This window comes from Lithobates pipiens, unplaced genomic scaffold (genome assembly GCF_037356315.1).
Source record: "Lithobates pipiens isolate NorthernLeopardFrog02 unplaced genomic scaffold, aLitPip1_a1.2 Scaffold_1, whole genome shotgun sequence".
Classification (NCBI taxonomy): domain Eukaryota; kingdom Metazoa; phylum Chordata; class Amphibia; order Anura; family Ranidae; genus Lithobates; species Lithobates pipiens.
This window is the reverse complement of record NW_027507685.1, coordinates 192083808-192102810: the sequence shown is the minus strand read 5'-3', so window position 1 is coordinate 192102810 and position 19003 is coordinate 192083808. Positions and strand designations below refer to the sequence as shown.

At 41.6% G+C, this 19003-nt stretch overlaps 1 protein-coding gene across 1 annotated transcript in view; it reads left to right on the top strand.

Moving 5' to 3' along the window:
- LOC143981457 (heat shock factor protein 3-like) overlaps nt 1-19003 on the top strand; it is a 61134-nt gene that overhangs the window by 36014 nt on the left and 6117 nt on the right. The window contains exons 5-12 of the mRNA XM_077479331.1: nt 867-942; nt 2121-2182; nt 3595-3682; nt 4962-5128; nt 6989-7192; nt 13770-13875; nt 16187-16252; nt 16370-16430. Of these exons, the coding sequence (XP_077335457.1) occupies nt 867-942; nt 2121-2182; nt 3595-3682; nt 4962-5128; nt 6989-7192; nt 13770-13875; nt 16187-16252; nt 16370-16430 (830 nt within the window). The remainder of the gene's footprint in view (nt 1-866; nt 943-2120; nt 2183-3594; nt 3683-4961; nt 5129-6988; nt 7193-13769; nt 13876-16186; nt 16253-16369; nt 16431-19003) is intronic.

The window sequence follows — 19003 nt, the reverse complement described above, 5'->3', positions numbered from 1 at the left end:
TGGCTCCCCCACACCCACCCACCCCCCTCCTAGTGTCCACCAAAGCAAGCTGCTTGCTATGGGGGGCACACATGCATACTTGATTCCAACCCGGCTCTGTGTGCCCATAGATGCACAGAGTGCGGCTTGGCCCTGTCCCTTGCTCCCTTCTCACTGGCTGTGATTGACAGAAGCCAATGGCACTTTCTGCTGTGTCTGAGCCTATACACTAGTCTTGTACTTTAATGTAGAGAATGCATGATGGTAAGAAATCTTCAGCTTTTAGTAGCACTTGAGCAGCCTCTATTCTTCTCGGAAGCGCAAGATTTTTAAGGGGGGGGGGGGGGTTCTGTGGGAATTTGTACCCATTAAACCAAAAGAACAGTTGTGAAGTCAGATACCGATTTGGGTGAGATCTGGATGAGAGTTCATGGATGAATTGGTTTAAAGTTCCAATTCAGCCCAAAAATCTTCCGTAGGGTTGAGGTCAGGGCTTTCTGCAGGCCACTCGAGTTCCTCCACATCAAACTGGTTGAACCATTTGGGGGGACATTTCTATTCTCATTGTGCCCTGTCAGCTTTCCTTAGTGTGGATGAAAATCCCCCAAAATTAAGGAATGACTGTCCTACCAGAACTTGGAACATTGGAAGATTGCACCTCTATTCCTGTTCTGGTGACAATTAAAATTTTGGGAATTCTCATTGCTTTCTGGAATGTTGACGGTCTTTCCCCAGGCAAAAAGTGAAGTGGAATCTCTGCAGCAGGGACAAAAACAGTAAAAAAAAAAAAAAAAAACTTTACAGAGGTTCTAACCTTTTTTTGCTCCTTATAGATGTTATTGGACTGTTAACGATGACATCACAGTATAATAAATGTTCAATTGCAGGGAAAATGAAATGCTTTGGAAGGAGGTTTCATCACTCAGAAGGAAACACAACCAGCAACAAAAACTTCTTACAAAGGTGAGCTAACGTGGGTTAGTATTTGGGAATATGGTAGCTGGTTTATTCTTGTATTCGATAAGTATAGAAAGGGTTGCCTCGATCAGTTCGATCTAGAGGTAGGGGCGGGTACCATCATCCTTTTGGAGTGAATTATTGGAGAAAAACGATTGGAGCAGCCCCAGGTGTTTTTCACCTTGTATTCGATAAACAATACCTTCATGATACAGCAAACCATTGGCCATCTTCTCCATTTTTTTTCTCTTACTGATCTTCTTTTAAAACTGAGTCCTGGGATAAGAAATTGTCTAAATCTATTTGTCTTGGTTCTCAGTGTGCTTTGTGTATTTCCTTCAGATATGTGCAGTAATCCAGTGTGAGACTTTTCCTTCCTGTAATAAAGACCGCACACTGCTGCTCTCTCCCCTTGTGGAGGGTGACTGGTCTTGTTTTCGCCCCCTTTTGTAGTTTTCAGCAGGCAGCCTGTAGTGGGTGGAGCCTGTTTAGCCCACCCCACAGCTCTACTCTTTCCCTTTGTGCAGGGTGACTGGTCTTGTCTCTGCCCCCCTCTGTAGTTTTCTGTGGGCAATCTGTAATAGGTGGAGCCTGCTGGGCCCCTCCCACAGCTTTGCTTTCTGCACATGGTATGTGCAGTACATTGATGTCATTACTTTACAATGCACTATCCTTTGTGGCTAATAAAGTGATATTAATGGCTCCCGTTAAAAAATAAATAAGCATGAAATACTTGCCTCCTCTTCTCATGTCCCCCGCTGGCGCTCCTGGCCCCTCCCTCCTACTAAATGTCCCCAGAGCCAATAGCTTGCAGCGGGGGCACCCAAGCAGGATAGTTTTACAAACTGTGTGTGTCCATTCACACACAAAGCCACAGCCCCTCCCATCCTACCTCATTGGCTGTGATTGACAATGGCTCCGTCTGCTGTCTCAGCCAATAAGGAGGGAGAGCCCCCAGAGAGCCAATGAATAGAACACATGAAGGTAAAAAAAACCTTGAGCCTGTCTGTCACCAACCCCCCCCCATTTTTTTTTTTTTAATATCCCCACTTTTATCCTCTTAAAAAGCCCCCACTTATACCTGTTTTCAAAGTACTCCCCTACCTCTCTATTACAACACTCACAAAATACCTTGTGCTTCCAGGATGGGAGAAACATATTTTTTTTTCTTTTTTTTCATTTAGATCCTACAGTTCATTTTGAGCCTAATGAGAGGAAATATTGTAATGGCGCCAAAAAGAAAAAGGTATTTATATACAACTAATTTCTATATATTTCCAACATAACAAAACCTGATGGGATAGAAGATTACAGGGTTAAATTTTTGTGTTAATGTGGTTAGGTAACATGGTTATTAGGCACCACATCCCTGAAATATAGTTCACAATACAAGAGGCATTACAGGGATTAACTACCTACTCCCTGCCCAGCCTATTGTCAAATGATGGATGTTTTGCCCCTTACATTTGTGTTCAATGGAGAAGGGCCTATTTTACAGTAGTCCATTGGAGAATGGTCCCTGTTAGCTTAGTGGTCAAGTGCAGAAGGGTCCCCCATCACCTTTGTGATCAGTACACAAGAATCCCCTTACATTGGTGATCAGTAGAGAAGGGACCCCCTTGGAGGGGTGATCAGTAGAGAAGGGACCCCCTTGGAGGGGTGATCAGTAGAGAAGGGACCCCCTTGGAAGGGTGATCAGTAGAGAAGGGACCCCCCTTATATCGGTCTCCAGTAGAGAAGGGACCCCCTTATATCGGTCACCAGTAGAGAAGGGACCCCCTTATACCGATCACCAGTCAGGAAAATGTTCCTTTACAGATTGCTGAAAAAGATCTTTGGGTTCAGCTGTTGCCTCATGGTGCTAGCCTTGCCAAGAGGCATTGGTGTTGGAAAATAATGCAGGCTCCTTTAGGTTGGTGGTCAATCCATCACTGTCAATGTCCTAGAGTACCCAGGAGACACCCTAAGCTCTTGTACACACGTTCGGAGATTCAGACGGAATGTGTCCGATCGGACCGTTTTGTCGGATATTCCGACTGTGTGTCGTCTACATCGGACTGTTGGTAAAATTTTCCGACAAAATGCTCCGATCGGACATACTCCGATCATGTGTAGAGAATTCCGATCGGACAAAGTGCCACGCATGCTCAGATCAAATTCCTACACCAAAGCTATTGGCTACTAGCGTTAATGTAGTCCCGTCGTAACGAAATAACGTCATCACGTCGGATTTTCCGACAACTTTGTCCGACCGTGTGTATGCAACAGTTTCGGACAAAATCCGACGGATTTGGTTGTCGGAATATCTGACCGTGTGTACAAGGGCTAAGGTTCCACAGAGCCTGTGTTCAGAATGGCTGCTTTAATAGTCTTGTGTTTTCCCAAAATTTGTACACAAGACAGCTTGTATCTGTATCTGTGCTGCAACAATAAAAACATTACATAAAATAGAACCCAGATGTATGATGTAATATGTTTTGTTGATTCTAGATATTACATTGAAAACGATGCAATGCTATGGTTGAACAGTCGCATGATCTCAAGTTTCAGCCTTTTATGTTAAGAATAAAAAAAACATAATGGATGATGACAAGAAGAGTATGAGTAGAGTCCTTCCCTGATCACCTCTCTGTCCTTCATCATTTTCTTTATTTTCAGACAACTGACACTGGAGCCCACATCGTCTTCTCCTCCTCCGAAATACAGCCGAAATGTTTTGCAGTTTCCTGAGGATGTTGAGGAAGAGGTGAGAAATTTGCACTTATCGTAAAAAAGTGCTACTTGTAAACAACCTCTGTTGTCATCCTTATAATGCATTTTCTTGTTTTTAAAGAACGCCATCTCATCAAATCTGTCGGAGATAATTGGAACTTTTAAATATAATTTGTGGGTAATTTTTACTTGTTTTTCAAAACTGGGGTGGCTGCAAATAGATAATTTTGTGCAAATAAGTTGACCCCATAAACTAGATAACCAGTACGATTAACCACTTGCCGACCGCCCACAGTGCGTGCGGGTGGACAGCTTGCACAGGCAAAGCGATGCATCCTTGCATTATTTGGCCTGTGTGGACAGCTATTTAATCACATTGTCAACAAAGCTGTTATGAATTATGATCCATAACCGCTTTTCTTCCTTTTCTTGTGAGCTGTGATTGGCCCACAGCTATCACATGGTACCCGGGCCAATCACAGCACCTCTGTACCATGTGATTAGCTGTAGCCAATCACAGTTCAGTAGTATACACAACTGTCATGAACTTAACCCATTCATAACAGTTTAAAGCACTGCTGGTATAATGATCTTTATTGTACCAGCAAAGTGTTAAAAAAAAGATTTAAAAAAATCCCTGATTATCCCCATGGTAACATTGAACTACTCTGATGAAAGTATTCAAAAAATAAAATAAATAGTAAGAAACTAAAAAATTTTAAGAAAATTAAAACTAATTTTGAACAAAAAAATGTGTGTGTGTGTGTATATGTATATATATATATATATAATATATATATATATCATTTTTCTTTATGTGCTATCACCAGTCAGTGTCCCTGATCACTGTCACCTCAGGTGACAGTATGTAAATAAATTGTGGATAAAAACACATTTTATTTCTTTTGACAAAAAAGTACAATTTAAAAAAACTGCACCTTACTAATTGCTTCAGACTGCCTACTTTCCAAAAAAGGGTCGTTTGGGGAGTATTTGTACTGTCCTGACATTTTAAGGGCCCCAAGGAATGATTTGATCAATTTTCAAATGTGTGTGTATATATAACACAAGTCAGGTGCATAAATATTGAGACATTGACACATTTCTAATCTTTTTGGCACTTTACACCACCACAATTGATTTGAAATTAAACAAACAAGATGTGTGTTAACTGCAGACTTTCAGCTCTAATTTGAGGGTATTTACATCCATATCAGGTGAATGGTGTAGTAATTGCAACAGCTGGATGACCGACCAACCAACCGTATAAACGTTTTAATCACTTTCTCTTGTTTCTGTTGTGGGTTCCTCAGGTTCTCATTTCTTCCCAGCACTCTGGCAACTCTGCAGACAGTACTCTGCAAATCCATGAGATTTTCAGCCCTGGAGAAGGCACGTCCAAACCCATCCCATACACTGCAGAACAAACACAAGACTTCACAGCCCAACCAGCAACACCCATCGCAGCAGAGATCAATGAGTATGTACTGGTTTGTTTTCACTCAAAATATCCGTTGTGGAACAAGCAGATCTAGGCATTGAATTGACCCGGTCACTAAAAAAATCTTTTTAATAGGCCTTCTTTTTTTTTTTTTTTCATGCACAATATTGGAAGCAGTTGAAATTTTATAAGCTTCGCATCAGTCATACATCACGGACATGAGAAACAACATGGGCCAAAGTTTGTTCTATCAACCACTTGCTGACCCGCTCACAGTAAATATACGTTGCCGGTTTTATTCGGTATTTTGGGCATGCCCTCTGCTGTGATTGGACACAGCACGTGTTTGTCAGATGGTTTCAGTCAATGATTTCAACTCACTCACAAAATACAAAGGCTTCTCTGAATGAGAATCAGGGAGGAGGCTGCTGTGTGTGCCTCTCTCTTCTCTCTCACAACCCCGAGTGTCAGTGTATGCTTCGGCAGAGCCATAAACCTGTCATATATAAACAAGGTAAGTTCAGGAGATTTCATGCACTTCCTTGGACTTAACTCAAAACATGCCTTTACATTTTACAAAGTGTCTAAATTCCTGGAATACAGGTTTAAGGGGTATACAGATGTTCGGCCTTTTGCACACTGACCAAAGAATCTTCAACATCCAACCTCTCAGGTGTATCTGAGGTCTCATCCACCTACTGCAGCAATCTAGTTTCAACTATTAGCCACAACATCACTGGTATGACCCTGCGGATCTGCGGTCATGTTGTGGCCATGTGGTAGATTGGCAAAAGGTGCAGGATCCAACACATCTGAAAGTGATGCGGATGTGGCATCCAAAAGTGTCAGATGCTTAAGATAGCCATTGTTGCTCTGCAAGAGAGCACAGATCTGAGGGATGGGTAGAGGGACGGTCTTATTCCTTTTACAGGTTGGGATTTTCCTCTACCAAACCGAGTCATTAAGGGCATTGATGAACGCCGCTCTCCCTTCAAACCATAGAAGATATATTAGACAGCCCCAGCCAATGTTCCTTTGCTGACCACACACTTGACGTGTTCCGCCCCGCCCATGGGGGCTTAGTCATTAGAGATCACCTATGTTTAAGCCCTGTGGGTGGATCAAAAAATACTTCAGGGGGGCATGGTCAGAAGCGGAGCTCTAGCTGATGCGATTTAATATATCTTCTATGGGTCAGAAGGGAGAGCGCCGTTCATCGATGATGGTCATTGCTGCTGCTGGATGTGATACTCAAATGCCCCTATACCTGAGAGCAGAGGGAGAAATCCTCATACACTCCTGCTTAGAGGGGTGCTGCAAAGTCTTTTAGAGTTACTAAGGGCTTATCTAAAGGGGTGTTGATGTTAAATGCAGCCATTTCCATTCATTCAGACATACTGCTGCTTTGGCACATGCGTTCAAATGTGAATTGCAGTGTTTGATATTATGCATTCAACCTGTCTGTAATCCAAACACACCTCTGGAGGACTTGCTGCGTCCAACGAAGTGAAACCCAAAGCAGATCAAACAGCCTCTTAACTATCATCCACACAACTCCATTAAAGTCAGCAGGAATTTGCTGACCTGCATTTGATGTGCGTTTCAAAAGCAGGAAGGCCATGCCCATGTACACAATCTCTTAAAGGGGGCAGGTTGGCCATTCAGATGGCCTGCTAAATGTGCTTCACACATTGGGACCAATGTGGCTATATATGACTGGTTATCAAAACTCAAGAACAATGCTTGCAGCAGTATGGGCTGTGATACTGCACCACCTAATCAGCGCAATTCCTGAATGGTCTGTCCACCACTGGGAGCAGTTGTGGGTATTGTGCACCCACCACTTGAAAAGTCCCATTTGTAAGCTGTAAAACTGATTTATTTTTTATTCTTTCACAGCGAATCGGTGCAGGAGATTATTATTGATGATTCAGTTCTGCAGCTGCAGTCTTTGGCTGAGCAAAATCCAGTCCCCAGTAGCTCTGCAGGGGAAGAGGGACTAGCGCTGGATTTGGTGCAAGCAAACTCCGCTGAGGATGCAGATAGAATGATCAGTTCTATTCTGAATGAGAATGCAGCCAGCAGCAATGAACTGTTATACCGGTAAGTAGGACAAAAATGTAATCAGCTGCACTGATTAAAAGCAGATTTTGCAGCAATATTCATCTCATCTTTGGCATAATTACACTTAGGACTTGTTCACGCTTTACTACATTTCTAACGCTTAACAAATGCTCCTATAGCATCAGTATGGGCATTAGACTCGCTTTAATGAGCTTTACTATGTACGATAGACTGGCATCAATGAGCTTTAGTATGGGCGTGGTGTCAATGAGCTTTAGTGTGGGGGATAGACTGGTGTTAATGAGCTTTTAGTATGGGCGTGTAAGCTTTAGTATGCGCGTGGCATCAATAAACATTAGTAGGGGTGTGGCATCAATGAGCATTAGTATGAGCATTAGCCTTGCTTTAATGAGCTTTAGTATGTGCGATAGATGGGTGTCAATGAGCTTTAGTAGGGGTGTGGCGTCAATTAGCTTTAGTATGGGTGTGGCGTCAATGAGCTTTAGTATGAGCTTGGTGTCGATGAGCTTTAGAATGAGCGTGGTGTCGATGAACTTTAGTATGGGCAATACACTGGCGTCAATGAGCTTTAGGGTGGAGGATAGACTGGTATTAATGAGCTTTAAATAGGGGCGCTAGACTGACATCAATGAGCATTAGTATGGGCAATAGACTTGAGCTTTAGTACGGGCGATAGACTGGCGTCAGTGAGCTTTAGTATGGGCGATAGACTGGCATCAGTGAACTTAGAATGCTTAAGATAAAAAAAAAAAGTTTGCATTTACAGCCACTTTAAAGCTTCGCATATGGAGTTTAAGTATCGTAGTTTGGTGCCATTCGACAGGCAAACGCAATTTTAAAGCGTGGCATGTTGGGTATCTATTTACACTGCGTAAAATCTTCTTTTATATTTTACCATAAATTGGGCATTGTAGTGGTGTGCAATAAAATTTAATAAAGTGTATTCTTTCGAAAAAACAAAACAAAAAAAACCCTGTGTTTGAAAAACCGCTGCACAAATACTGTATAACAAACAATTGCAACACCCATAATTTTATTATATAGGGCCACTGCTAAAAAAGTCTCTAATAATGTTTGGAGCGTTCTAGCAAAAAAAATAAAAAATAGATTTTTACATGTGTATTAGAAGTGTGAGAATTGGCCCGCTATTGAAGTGGTTAAAGTAGCGGTTCCTAGTTATCAGCTCCAGTTTGGGAATGTTGAACACAGATTGTAATGAGTGTGTTGATTGCCATTTGATAGCCTGCTAGCAGCTTGTTTAAATTGGCAATCAGCAGTCCCGTAAGTTCTGTGTTCAACATTTACAAACTGCAGCCGAATGGTACTTTAACCACTTCTGGGCTGCCCCATAGCAGATTTACTGCTACAGGGCAGCCCTACTGTGCAGAATCGTGATTCTGCACTTCCGCCTACAGGGGTGCATCTCACAGCAGAAGCCGATCTACGGATGCCAGGCACTGGATGTCCGCCTGCACCTGTCGGGCAGAGACTCAGGACAGAGCTCTGCCTATGTAAACAAGGCAGATCTTCATTTTGACAGGGGATGGATTTTGTGTCCCTGCATAGCAGGGAATAAAATATGTTACTTCCCCCAGTAAAAGCAGCACACAAACACTGGCTAGGCACACATTTAACCCTTTGATCGCCCTAGATGTTTAACCCCTTCCCAGACAGTCTCATTAGTACAATGACAGTGCATATTTTTTAGCAGTGAGGGAATCTAAATTGATGAACATTTAGCATCAATCCAGGCTGCAGCTGTCCCCCCGTCACCTCTACACTTAGAATTGAGCAATCAAAACTGCTGATCGCTTAGTTCTTGAGTCCGCTCTGAGCTCAGAGCAGTGAATATCGATCACAGCTCTAGGCGTGAGCGGTTGGCTCAGGCTCTCAGCAGGGAGCTTAGGTTGAGCCAGCTGTCGGGTAAGTATCTGTGAGGATCCTGTCATTGTCAGGATCACTGCAGAGCCTGGATGGGCTCTGTGACTTCAGCCAACAGCCTGCTTTAGCCCTCTGTCGGCTGAATCTGGGACTTAAGAGTGCAGATCTAAGGCTGCATTCACACCTGAGCATAGGATAGCGATTTACTGGTGTTTTTATTTGGGCGTTTTGAGTTTATTACAAGTGTTTTACAGCTTCTATCATTTTTGTTTAGCCAATAGAAAGCACTAGGAGGATGAGAGTTGGAGGAGGGTAGGGGTGGAGAGCTGCTGTTTCAGCAAAATAAACGTCAAAAATGCTTGTAAAAAACTTATGTCGCACATTTTCAGGCGTTTCCATTGAAGTCTATGGGCCCAACCTGCCTCCAATCTGCCAAAAAGAAACTTGTGTAGAAACTTTAGTTGTTGGGTAATTTGGACAGGGTATAATCCCTATCCTCATTAAATTGGTAGGTACAATGCCCGGCGAGTGTGGAGATGTGACCCGGTGTACATCTTGCGATATGTATGCATTCGTTGATCATCTGATCGAGGGCGAATACTACTGTGTAAAATGTAAGCACATTGTTTCCCTGGAAGCCCAGGCTCTGAATCTGGGGAAGCAACTGTCAGCACTGAGAAGATCCTCCATACTAAAGGAGAGCCGGGAACGTACCCAGCAGGGGCCAGCACAGACGCGGGTGGAGACAAAGAGGTGCAGGCGCCAGAAAAGAGTATATGGGTGACAGTCGGGAAAGATAGTGGGGGAAGTACCAAGGAGGCAGATTCTGGCCTGGAGCATCCCAATAAGTACGCTCCATTGAGTGACATTGGTGAAACCAGTCGGGGACCAGCACTGCTGGAGCTGGGGGACTCTCCTAGCTGCCAGGGGAAGAACTCCTCCAGTGAGAGTGGGGGGGAAGTGAAGGGTAAGGATAGACAGTTTCTGGTGGTAGGGGATTCAATTCTTAGAAGGACAGAGAGGCCAATCTGTGAGAAAGACCTGAAGCACACTATACAGCAAACTGTAATGTACAGCAAACTGTATGCTGTCTACCAGGAGGGGGGGGCATATTTTAATTATCCAGACAGACTGGGCGGAGGGAACCACACATTCTTCTAAGGCTCACCAATTCCTAAATGTCTTGCAGGACAAATTCATGGATCAGATGGTAGACACACAAACTAAAAATAAAGCATTACTAGGTCTACTGATTGCTACAGATTAGGAAAGAGCGATCACAGGTCAATTGGCTTCTGTATAAATCACACAAATAGGAAACATAAGGGGAATACAAAGACACTGAATTTCAAAAGAGCCAAATTCCCTCAACTATGAACCTTGCTATAAGATATAAATAGGGATAAAATCTTTGGAACAAAGAACATGGAGGAGAGATGGGTTCGCTTTAAGAACATATTAAATAAGGGCATTAGCCAATGCATCCCATTGGGTAATAAATTTAAGAGTGAACAAAAGTCCTGGATGGCTTAATGCTAACGTAAAAATGTATATAAAAGCAAAAGAGAAGGCCTTCAAAAAATACAGGGTCGAGGGATCATCAGCATTCAAACTTTATAAAGAATGCAACAAGAAATTTTAAGGGTGCAATTAGGGCAGCTAAGATGGAACACAAAAGACACATAGCGGAGGAGAGCAAAAAAAAATCCCAAGAAATTCTTTAAGCATGTAAACAGTAAAAAAAGGGATGACAGACTGTATGGTCACCATAAAGAATGTGGAAGGACATCTGGTTACAAAGGATGGGGAGATGGTGAAGATAATGAATTTATTCTTCTCCTCAGTCTTCATGAGGGAATCGGGGAGCTTCAGTAACCAAATCTGCAGTTTTTATCCTCATGACACATCATAGGTAGCGCCTCCATGGTTAACAGAGGACAGAATTAAAATTAGATTTGGGGAAGTTAAAATTAATAAATCACCGGGACCGGATGGTTGGAGAAAAGCCAATGTAGCACCAATATTTAAAAAGGGCCCAAAATACATCCCTGGAAATGACAGACCAGTTAGCCTAACATCAATAGTATGCACGCTCTTGGAGGGAATGATAAGGGACTATATACAAGATTTTAGTCATGAAAACTGTATCATTAGCAGTAATCGGCATGGATTTATGAAGAATTATTCTTCCAAACCAATCTATTAACCTTCTTTGAGGAGGTGAGTTGCCATTTAGATAAAGGAAGGCCCATAGATGTGGTGTAACTGGATTTTGCAAAAGCATTTGACACAGTTCCCCATAAACATTTACTGTATAAAATAAGGTCTGTTGGCATGGACTATAGGGTGAGTAAATGGATTGAAAACTGGCTACAATTGCGAGTTCAGAGGGTGGTGATAAATGGGGAATACTCGGAATGGTCAGGGGTGGGTAGTGGGGTCCCACAGGGTTCTGTACTGGGACCAGCCCTATTTATTGTGTTCATAAACGACCTGGAGGATGGGGTAAACAGTTCAATCTCTATTTGCAGACCATACTAAGATAAACAGGGCAATAACCTCTCTGCAGGATGTGGAAACCTTGCAAGAAAATCCGAACAAATGAATGGGGTGGGCAACTACATGGCAAATGAGGTTCAATGTAGAAAAATGTAAAATAATGCATTTAGGTGGCAAAAATATGAATGCAATCTATACACTGGGGGAGAACCTCTGGGGGAATCTAGGATGGAAAAGGACCTGGGGGTCCTAGTAGATGATATGCAATGCCAAACTGCTGCTAACAGAGCAAACAGAATATTGCGTTAAAAAAGGGATTTACTCCAGAGACAAAGCGATAATTCTCCCACTCTACAAGACTCTGGTCCGGCCGCACCTGTAGTATGGTGCCCAGAACTGGAAAGCAGTCCTTAGGAAGGATTTACTGGAAACGGAGCGAGTACAGAGAAGGGCAACAAAGCTAATAAAGGGTCTGGAGGATATTCGTTATGAAGAAAGGTTGCGAGCACTGAACTAATTCTCTCTGGAGAAGAGACGCTTGAGAGGGGATATGATTTCAATTTACAAATACCATACATGTGACCTCACAATAGGGATAAAACTTTTTTTGCAGAAGGAAGTTTAACAAGACTCAAGGCCACTCATTAAATTTAGAAAAAAAGAGGTTTAACCTTAAACTATGTAGAGGGTTCTTTACTGTAAGAGCAGCAAGGATGTGGAATTCCCTTCCACAGGTGGTGGTCTCAGCGAAGAACTATTAGATAAGCACCTGAACGACGGCAACATACAGGGATATACAATGAAATACTGACATATCACCACACACATAGGTTGGACTTGATGGACTTGTCTTTTTTCAACCTCACATACTATGTAACTATTTACTTTTTTGAGTGACGGGCGTTTTGCTTCAGGGGCAGAACGCTCAGATGTGAAGAGGGGAGATTAAAATGAATGTGAATTGGCTTGTTGAATTTGTCATGCATGTCTGAAAGGATGGCCGTCAACTTCTCGTTCACCATGACATCATTCATACGATTTTTGACCACCTCAAAGCTGAGAGAGGGGGTTTTCCATGCCCTTGCAATAGTTAATTTAGTTGGAGTAAAGAGATATTGGGCCAACTGCTCTGGGCATAGCAATTTAACATTTTGGCTTCATAGGGGTCCCTTTTAAGATTAACGGGTACTAAATTATGAAGAGGCTGTAGGCTCTGACCCATAGCCTGCACACCTTCAAGCATGATCACCAAACATGTGCCATGAAGCCTTCTTGTAAGCATCCCCGAAAACAGAGAGGAGAGTAAGTTGGGATAAAACTGGCAAATCTATCGGTGTATAATACCACCTATACAACACTTTATAGGCATTCTCCAATATAACAGCATTTCTCGACATTTGGAAAGGGCTATGGTCATAATCTGCCAGTCCTCTGGATTTAAAAATTTCCCAAAGTAATGGTTTAGACTGTCCATAGAAGCGCAGATTTCTCGAAGTACAGTGGCCAGACATGCATTGTGAACATCCGCATCAGCAAGTTTTTTCCCACTGGAGATGATAGGGCTCAAGCGGGGGGCTTTTTTGCAGAAATTCTAGATGAAGATATCAACTATATCAGGCCCAGAGAGTGGGGTCTAGCTCTACACAGGCTTTCAAATGGAGTCAGAGTGTGTGGGGTAGGATGAGATTTAATGAATTTAAGAAAATGCCTAAGTTGTAGGTAGCTATAGTGTTCTCACAGGGGGATATTCTAAGAGCGTACATCATTTTATTTTTATTTTTTCATACAAGAGCAAAGGTTATCTGCTAATACCAAGCCATATATGCTGGATTACCTGCTTGCCGGGTGATGATCCAAGCAGGACAGTTGTCCTCACCCCAAACAAGCTTTCCTGCAACAAACATGCCCCAAAATAGATCCAAAAGAAAGAGGCCAGTGGCATGCCATAAAACCCTTCATAAGTGAAGCTTTACTATTCCGGAGTTCTTGGTTTTGGCACCTTGCTAGCTAAGGGAGTGCCCGCTGCCTTCTAGGTTTTGGATCTACAGATTTCTTTTATGTCTGGGTATGTTAGTCTTGTTGAACATATCCAACCTAGCAGACAACCTTTTCTTCTATGTCTAGGATCACAAGTCACTATGTTTGTCTGATTTTGTGGAATCATCTGATTTATTCCATAAGATTCTAATATTTGTGGGTTTTTCTTTTTTATTAGAGAGGAAATCCAAGACTTCCTGAGCTGTATTGATGCTAGTCTGGAAGAGCTACAGACTATGTTATGTAAAAAGAAACTTAATGTGGATGATGATATTATTGATGAGGTGAGAAGGTTACAAAATATGCATAACTATTATCATTATTTCAGGTACTTGTATGGCGCAGTGCTTTTACATATACATTGTACATTCACATCGGTCCCTACCCTCAAGGAGCTTACAATCTTATGTCCCTAAACTCACGTTCATATACTAAGGTCAATAAGATAGAAGCCAAATTAACCTGCCAGCATGTCTTTGGAGTAATGATTGTAGTATACCAGTTCATTGTTTGTAATTTTGTTTCTAATATTTGCATTTTTTTAATGTATAATAATCTGTAGGAAGTGCCTAGTGCAGAGGTAAAGACTGTATTTGACAGTTATTTTTGGGGGGGGGGGGGGGGCTTTAAGAGTCTAGCAATTGTATTTCATATTAAAATGGCTGTAAGAGTAAAATTTCCCAAAGTAAGGATTTAGACTGTCCATAGAAGTGCAGATTTCTCTAAGTACGGTGGCCAGACATGCATGTACGCAGGAAGTCAGTTGCTCGTCACGGGCACCCTTTAGATCAGGGGTTTTAAGTAGGGCTGAAACAACTAATCGATTAATCGACAACTAATCGATTATGAAATTAATCGATTATTATTTTCATAATCGATTAATCGGCCAGTAACATATGGGGTTAAAAAAAAACTAAAATGAGTCCTTTTATAGTACAAAAAGAGCAAATAATCGCAACTGTAAATATTACTCAATGTTCTACAGTAAAAAAAAACAATGAACCCCTTCCAGTAGTGATTATCTGCTTTTTTTTCTACTATAAAGGGCTAATTTTAGTTTTTTTAACCCCATTATGTTAGTTAGACCTGGTTCACATCTATGTGTTTATTGGTGCTTTTTACAGAAATGCACTACAGTTCATTTACATGGTTTCCTATGGGACACGTTCACAACTGAAAGGGTCAGGAACTTTTAACGCAAAATGGTGCTTTATTGGTTCAATATACTTCAATGGAGAAGCTGCAGAAAAGCATGTAATGCGTTTTTGCAGCAATTTGTGTTTTTTAATCTGCCCAAAAAAAAAAAGGCAAAAATGCAAATTGCCGTAAAATCACGTGAGCAAAAATCAAAACGTACAGCAAAAATCAAAACGTACAGCAAAAAGCACCGCAGAAACAGATCAAAAGCAAACTGCACAGGTGTGCACCGAGCCTTATGCTGGCCTCACGGATCAATTTTCAGATGAGAATATTCAGACGGAAAATCTTTGTACATTCGCTGAATGAAAGAATTTTGTTTGAAATTTTCACTTGTTTTTGCATTCTGTTTTTAAAACGAATGTAATTTCTGAACGAAAACCACATACACTGTCTGAAAATTCCTTTGACTAAGAAGTTTTCTATTATTTCTAAATTTTCCCGTCACTGTGATTGAAAATTAACATCAATTTGACCCATTTTTTTTTTTTTTGTAAAGGTTATTAACTGATTAATCGAAAAAATAATCAGCCAACTAATCGATTATGAAAATAATCGTTAGTTGCAGCCCTAGTTTAAGTTCAGTTTCACTGTAATCCGCATCAGCATTGTGGTTGCCCTCACATTGCCAGTTATATCTGTAAGATTAGATGTCCAAAGCACCCCCACCTTTAGAAGTCGAGATCCCACCCTCCCTTACATCATAGTGCACCCCCTTACTTTGTGCTGCTTCTGATAAGAAGCTGGGGGGGAGGGGGGAGCTGGGAAGCAGAAAGTGCAGGGTCTGGAGGTGGACCAGAGGAGGACTGGCGTCAGCTGCTGGAGTCTGCTAAATGCTGAGACCAGGGGAGTCAGAAAGGAGGGGGTTCTGCGGCTGCACAAAAAGGAGCAGGATCTGTAGGAAGATTTCTGTCCTCTCTGCTGCTGACTGCTGAGACCTGGGGAGGAGTTGAGCTTCTCTGCGGCTGCACAGAGAAGCACAGGATCTGTAGGAGGATTGCTGTTATCCTCTCTGCTGCTAAGTGCTGAGACAGAGGTGGGGCAGAGACGAGCCTCTCCGCAGCTGCACAGAAATGCAAAGTCATAAAAATGAGTGAAGGTCTGCTTAAGTCTTGCAGTTCAGTCTCTAAGCCTGAGGTTAGGCTAATGTATGATGGATTTTTTTTTTTTTGTGCTATTGCAGTTGGGGAATGATGCTGTGAAATGTATAATGTTTGTGCTTTTAAAACCTAACGAGTATGTCTGGAATACAAGCATAGGAAAAATCTGGAATAGCCAACTGCAGCATAGCCTTGTACATTTGTATTTCTGGTTGGGTCTAGGAAGCCAGCAGGCCAGAGTTCACATAAGGTAATAACATGAAGGCAAGTCTTCTTTTATCTCTCTAACTTTTTACAGCTTTTTAAACCTGACTTGTCATCCTCAGATAATCCCGTAACTGAACCCAACCCCAGCACAGCAAATGTAAGTTTTTATTTTATACATGATTTCTTACATCGCGTCAAGTAATTATCTGAAATGACAAATTGTGGACTGATTGGGTGCAAGTACAAACTTGTGTTGTACTACTTTTATTCCCAGGACCTGCAGGGAAATGAGGATGATGCTGCATTAAGGACCAGCAATGATGGTTTGAGCAAAGGTGATGTTTTATAATTTGATCGCACAAATACATGCTTTCAACTACATACAGTGCTTGAAAAAGTATTTGCCCCTTCCTGATTTTATTTTATTTTTTTGCATATTTGTCACAATTAAAGTGTTACTAAACCCACAACAGTAAAATCAGTCCATATATGCAGTAAAGCATGCCTGTTATACTCACTGTGGAACCTAAGGGGTTAATCCTCCGCATTGTGTAAAATGGCTGTTTGATCCTGTCTCCTCTGATCCTCCCCTTGTTCCATTGTCTCTTAATTTCCTGTTTACAGAAAGAGTCAGGCTGTATATGCTCAGTTTGGTGTGTATTGATAGTTTGTTCTTGTTTTTCTCTTGGGAGGATGCGTGTGATCAATCAGCACTGTCCAGACAGAGGGTCAGGGGTCTTGCAGTCTCATAGGACAGTCAGAAAATTCCTCTTACAAGCTTTAACCAGTGCTCTGCTGGACACTGATAGAAGTCATAAGACTACTCTAACTGCTAATGAGGAAAGGTATTTAGCAGTTTATATTTACTAAAATAATTCTGTTTCTATGTTCTGTGTACTGTGGGTGACCAGATACAGTGAATGCAGGCTCCTGGGTTTAGTAACACTCTTAAATGATTCAGAACATCAAACAAATTGTAATATTACCCAAAGGTATCCCAAGTAAATACAAAATGCATTTTTTTTAATTATTATTATACAGGATTTATATAGTGCCAACAGTTTGCACAGCGCTTAACAAAATGAAGGCAGACATTACAGTTACATTACAATTTGGTACAAGAGGAGTCCGAGGATCCTGTTTGGTAAAGCTTACAATCTAGGAGGCAGGGTCAATTGATACAAAAGGGAATAGCTGTGGGAGATGAGCTAATGGAGAAAGTAAAACAGTGTATTAGAAGCAGGATAGGCTTCTTTAAAGAGAAGGGTTTTCAGGAATCGTCTAAAGATGGATAGATTAGGGGACAGTCAGACAGATTGGGGTAGGGAGTTTCAAAGGATGAGAAAAGCTCTGGAGAAATCCTGTAGGCGAGCATAGGAGGAGGTGACAAGGGAGCTAGAGAACAGGAGGTCTTGGGATGACTGAAGAGAGTGGCTTGGTTGGTATTTTGGGACTAGGTTAGTAATGTAGCTGGGGGCAGAGTTATGGATGGCTTTGCAAATTATTGTTAGTACTTTAGATTTTTTTTTCGTTGGGTGAGTGGAAGTTTTTAAATGACCTTTTATTAAGGGAAAAAAGCTGTCCAGACCTGCCTGACCCTCTGTGAAAAAGTAATTGCCTGCTAAATCATGAATGAACTGTGATTATCCACATTTTTTATAAAGCCGAGTTCAATTTCATTGCCACACCCAGGCCTGATTACCGCTGGAGCTGTTGAATCAAGAAATCACTTAAATAGAAGCTGTGTGACAAAGTAAAGCACACTAAAAGATCTTAAAAAGCAACACATAATGCCACAATCTAAAGAAATTCAAGAACGGGTAAGAAACAAAATAATTTACAAAGCCATTTCGAAGGCTTTGAGACTCCAATGAACCACGGTGAGGGCCATTATCCACAAATGGTGAAAACTTGGACCAGTGGTGAACCTTCCCAAGAGTAGCCGGTCTACAAACATTACTCCAAGAGAACATCTAAAGAACTGCAGGCCTCAGGTAAGGTCAGTGTTCATGATTCAACAATAAGAGACTGGGAAAAAATGGCATCCATGGGAAAGTCCCAAGGCCAAAGCAATTGCTGACCAAAAAGAACACAAAGTCTTGTCTCACATTTGCCAAAAAACATTTTGATCATCTTCAAGACTTTTGGGCAAATATTCTGTGACTGATGAGGCAAAAGTTAAACTTTTTGGAAGGTGTGTGTCCCGTTACATCTTGAATAAAACTAACATAGCATTTTATACAAAGCACATCATACCAACAGTCATACATGGTAGTGGTAGTGTGATGGACTGGGGCTGCTTTGCAGCTTCAGGATCTGGACGATTTGCCATAATTGATGGACCCATGAATTATGTGCTCTACAAGAAAATCCTGAAAGAGAATATCCGGCCATCAATTCCTGACCTCAAGCGCACTTGGGTTATACAGCAGGACAATGATCGGAAACATACCAAGTCTCAAAAAATAAATAAAAATAAAGGTTTTGGAGTGGCGTAGTCAAAGTCTGGACTTAAATCTGATTCATATACTGTGGCATGACTTTAAACAGGCTGTTCATGCTGGAAAACTCTCCAATGTGGCTGAATAAAAACAATTCTGCAAAATTCCTCAACCGTGATGTAAAAGACTCATTACCAGTTATCACAAATGCTTGATTGCAATTTTTGCAGCCATTGGTGTCACAACCAGTTGTTTGGGTTAGGGGGCAGTTACTTTTTCACATAGGGCAAAAAAGGTTTGGGCAGCTTTTTCCTCTTAATAAATGACATTCTCATTTTAAAAACTGCATTTTGTATTTACTCCTGGTTATCTTTTGTCTAAATGATTCAGATTATCAAACAAATTCTAATATTAAAGTGTGACAAATATGCAGAAAAAGGGGTTAAAACCTTCCGGAAGTCAAGTGG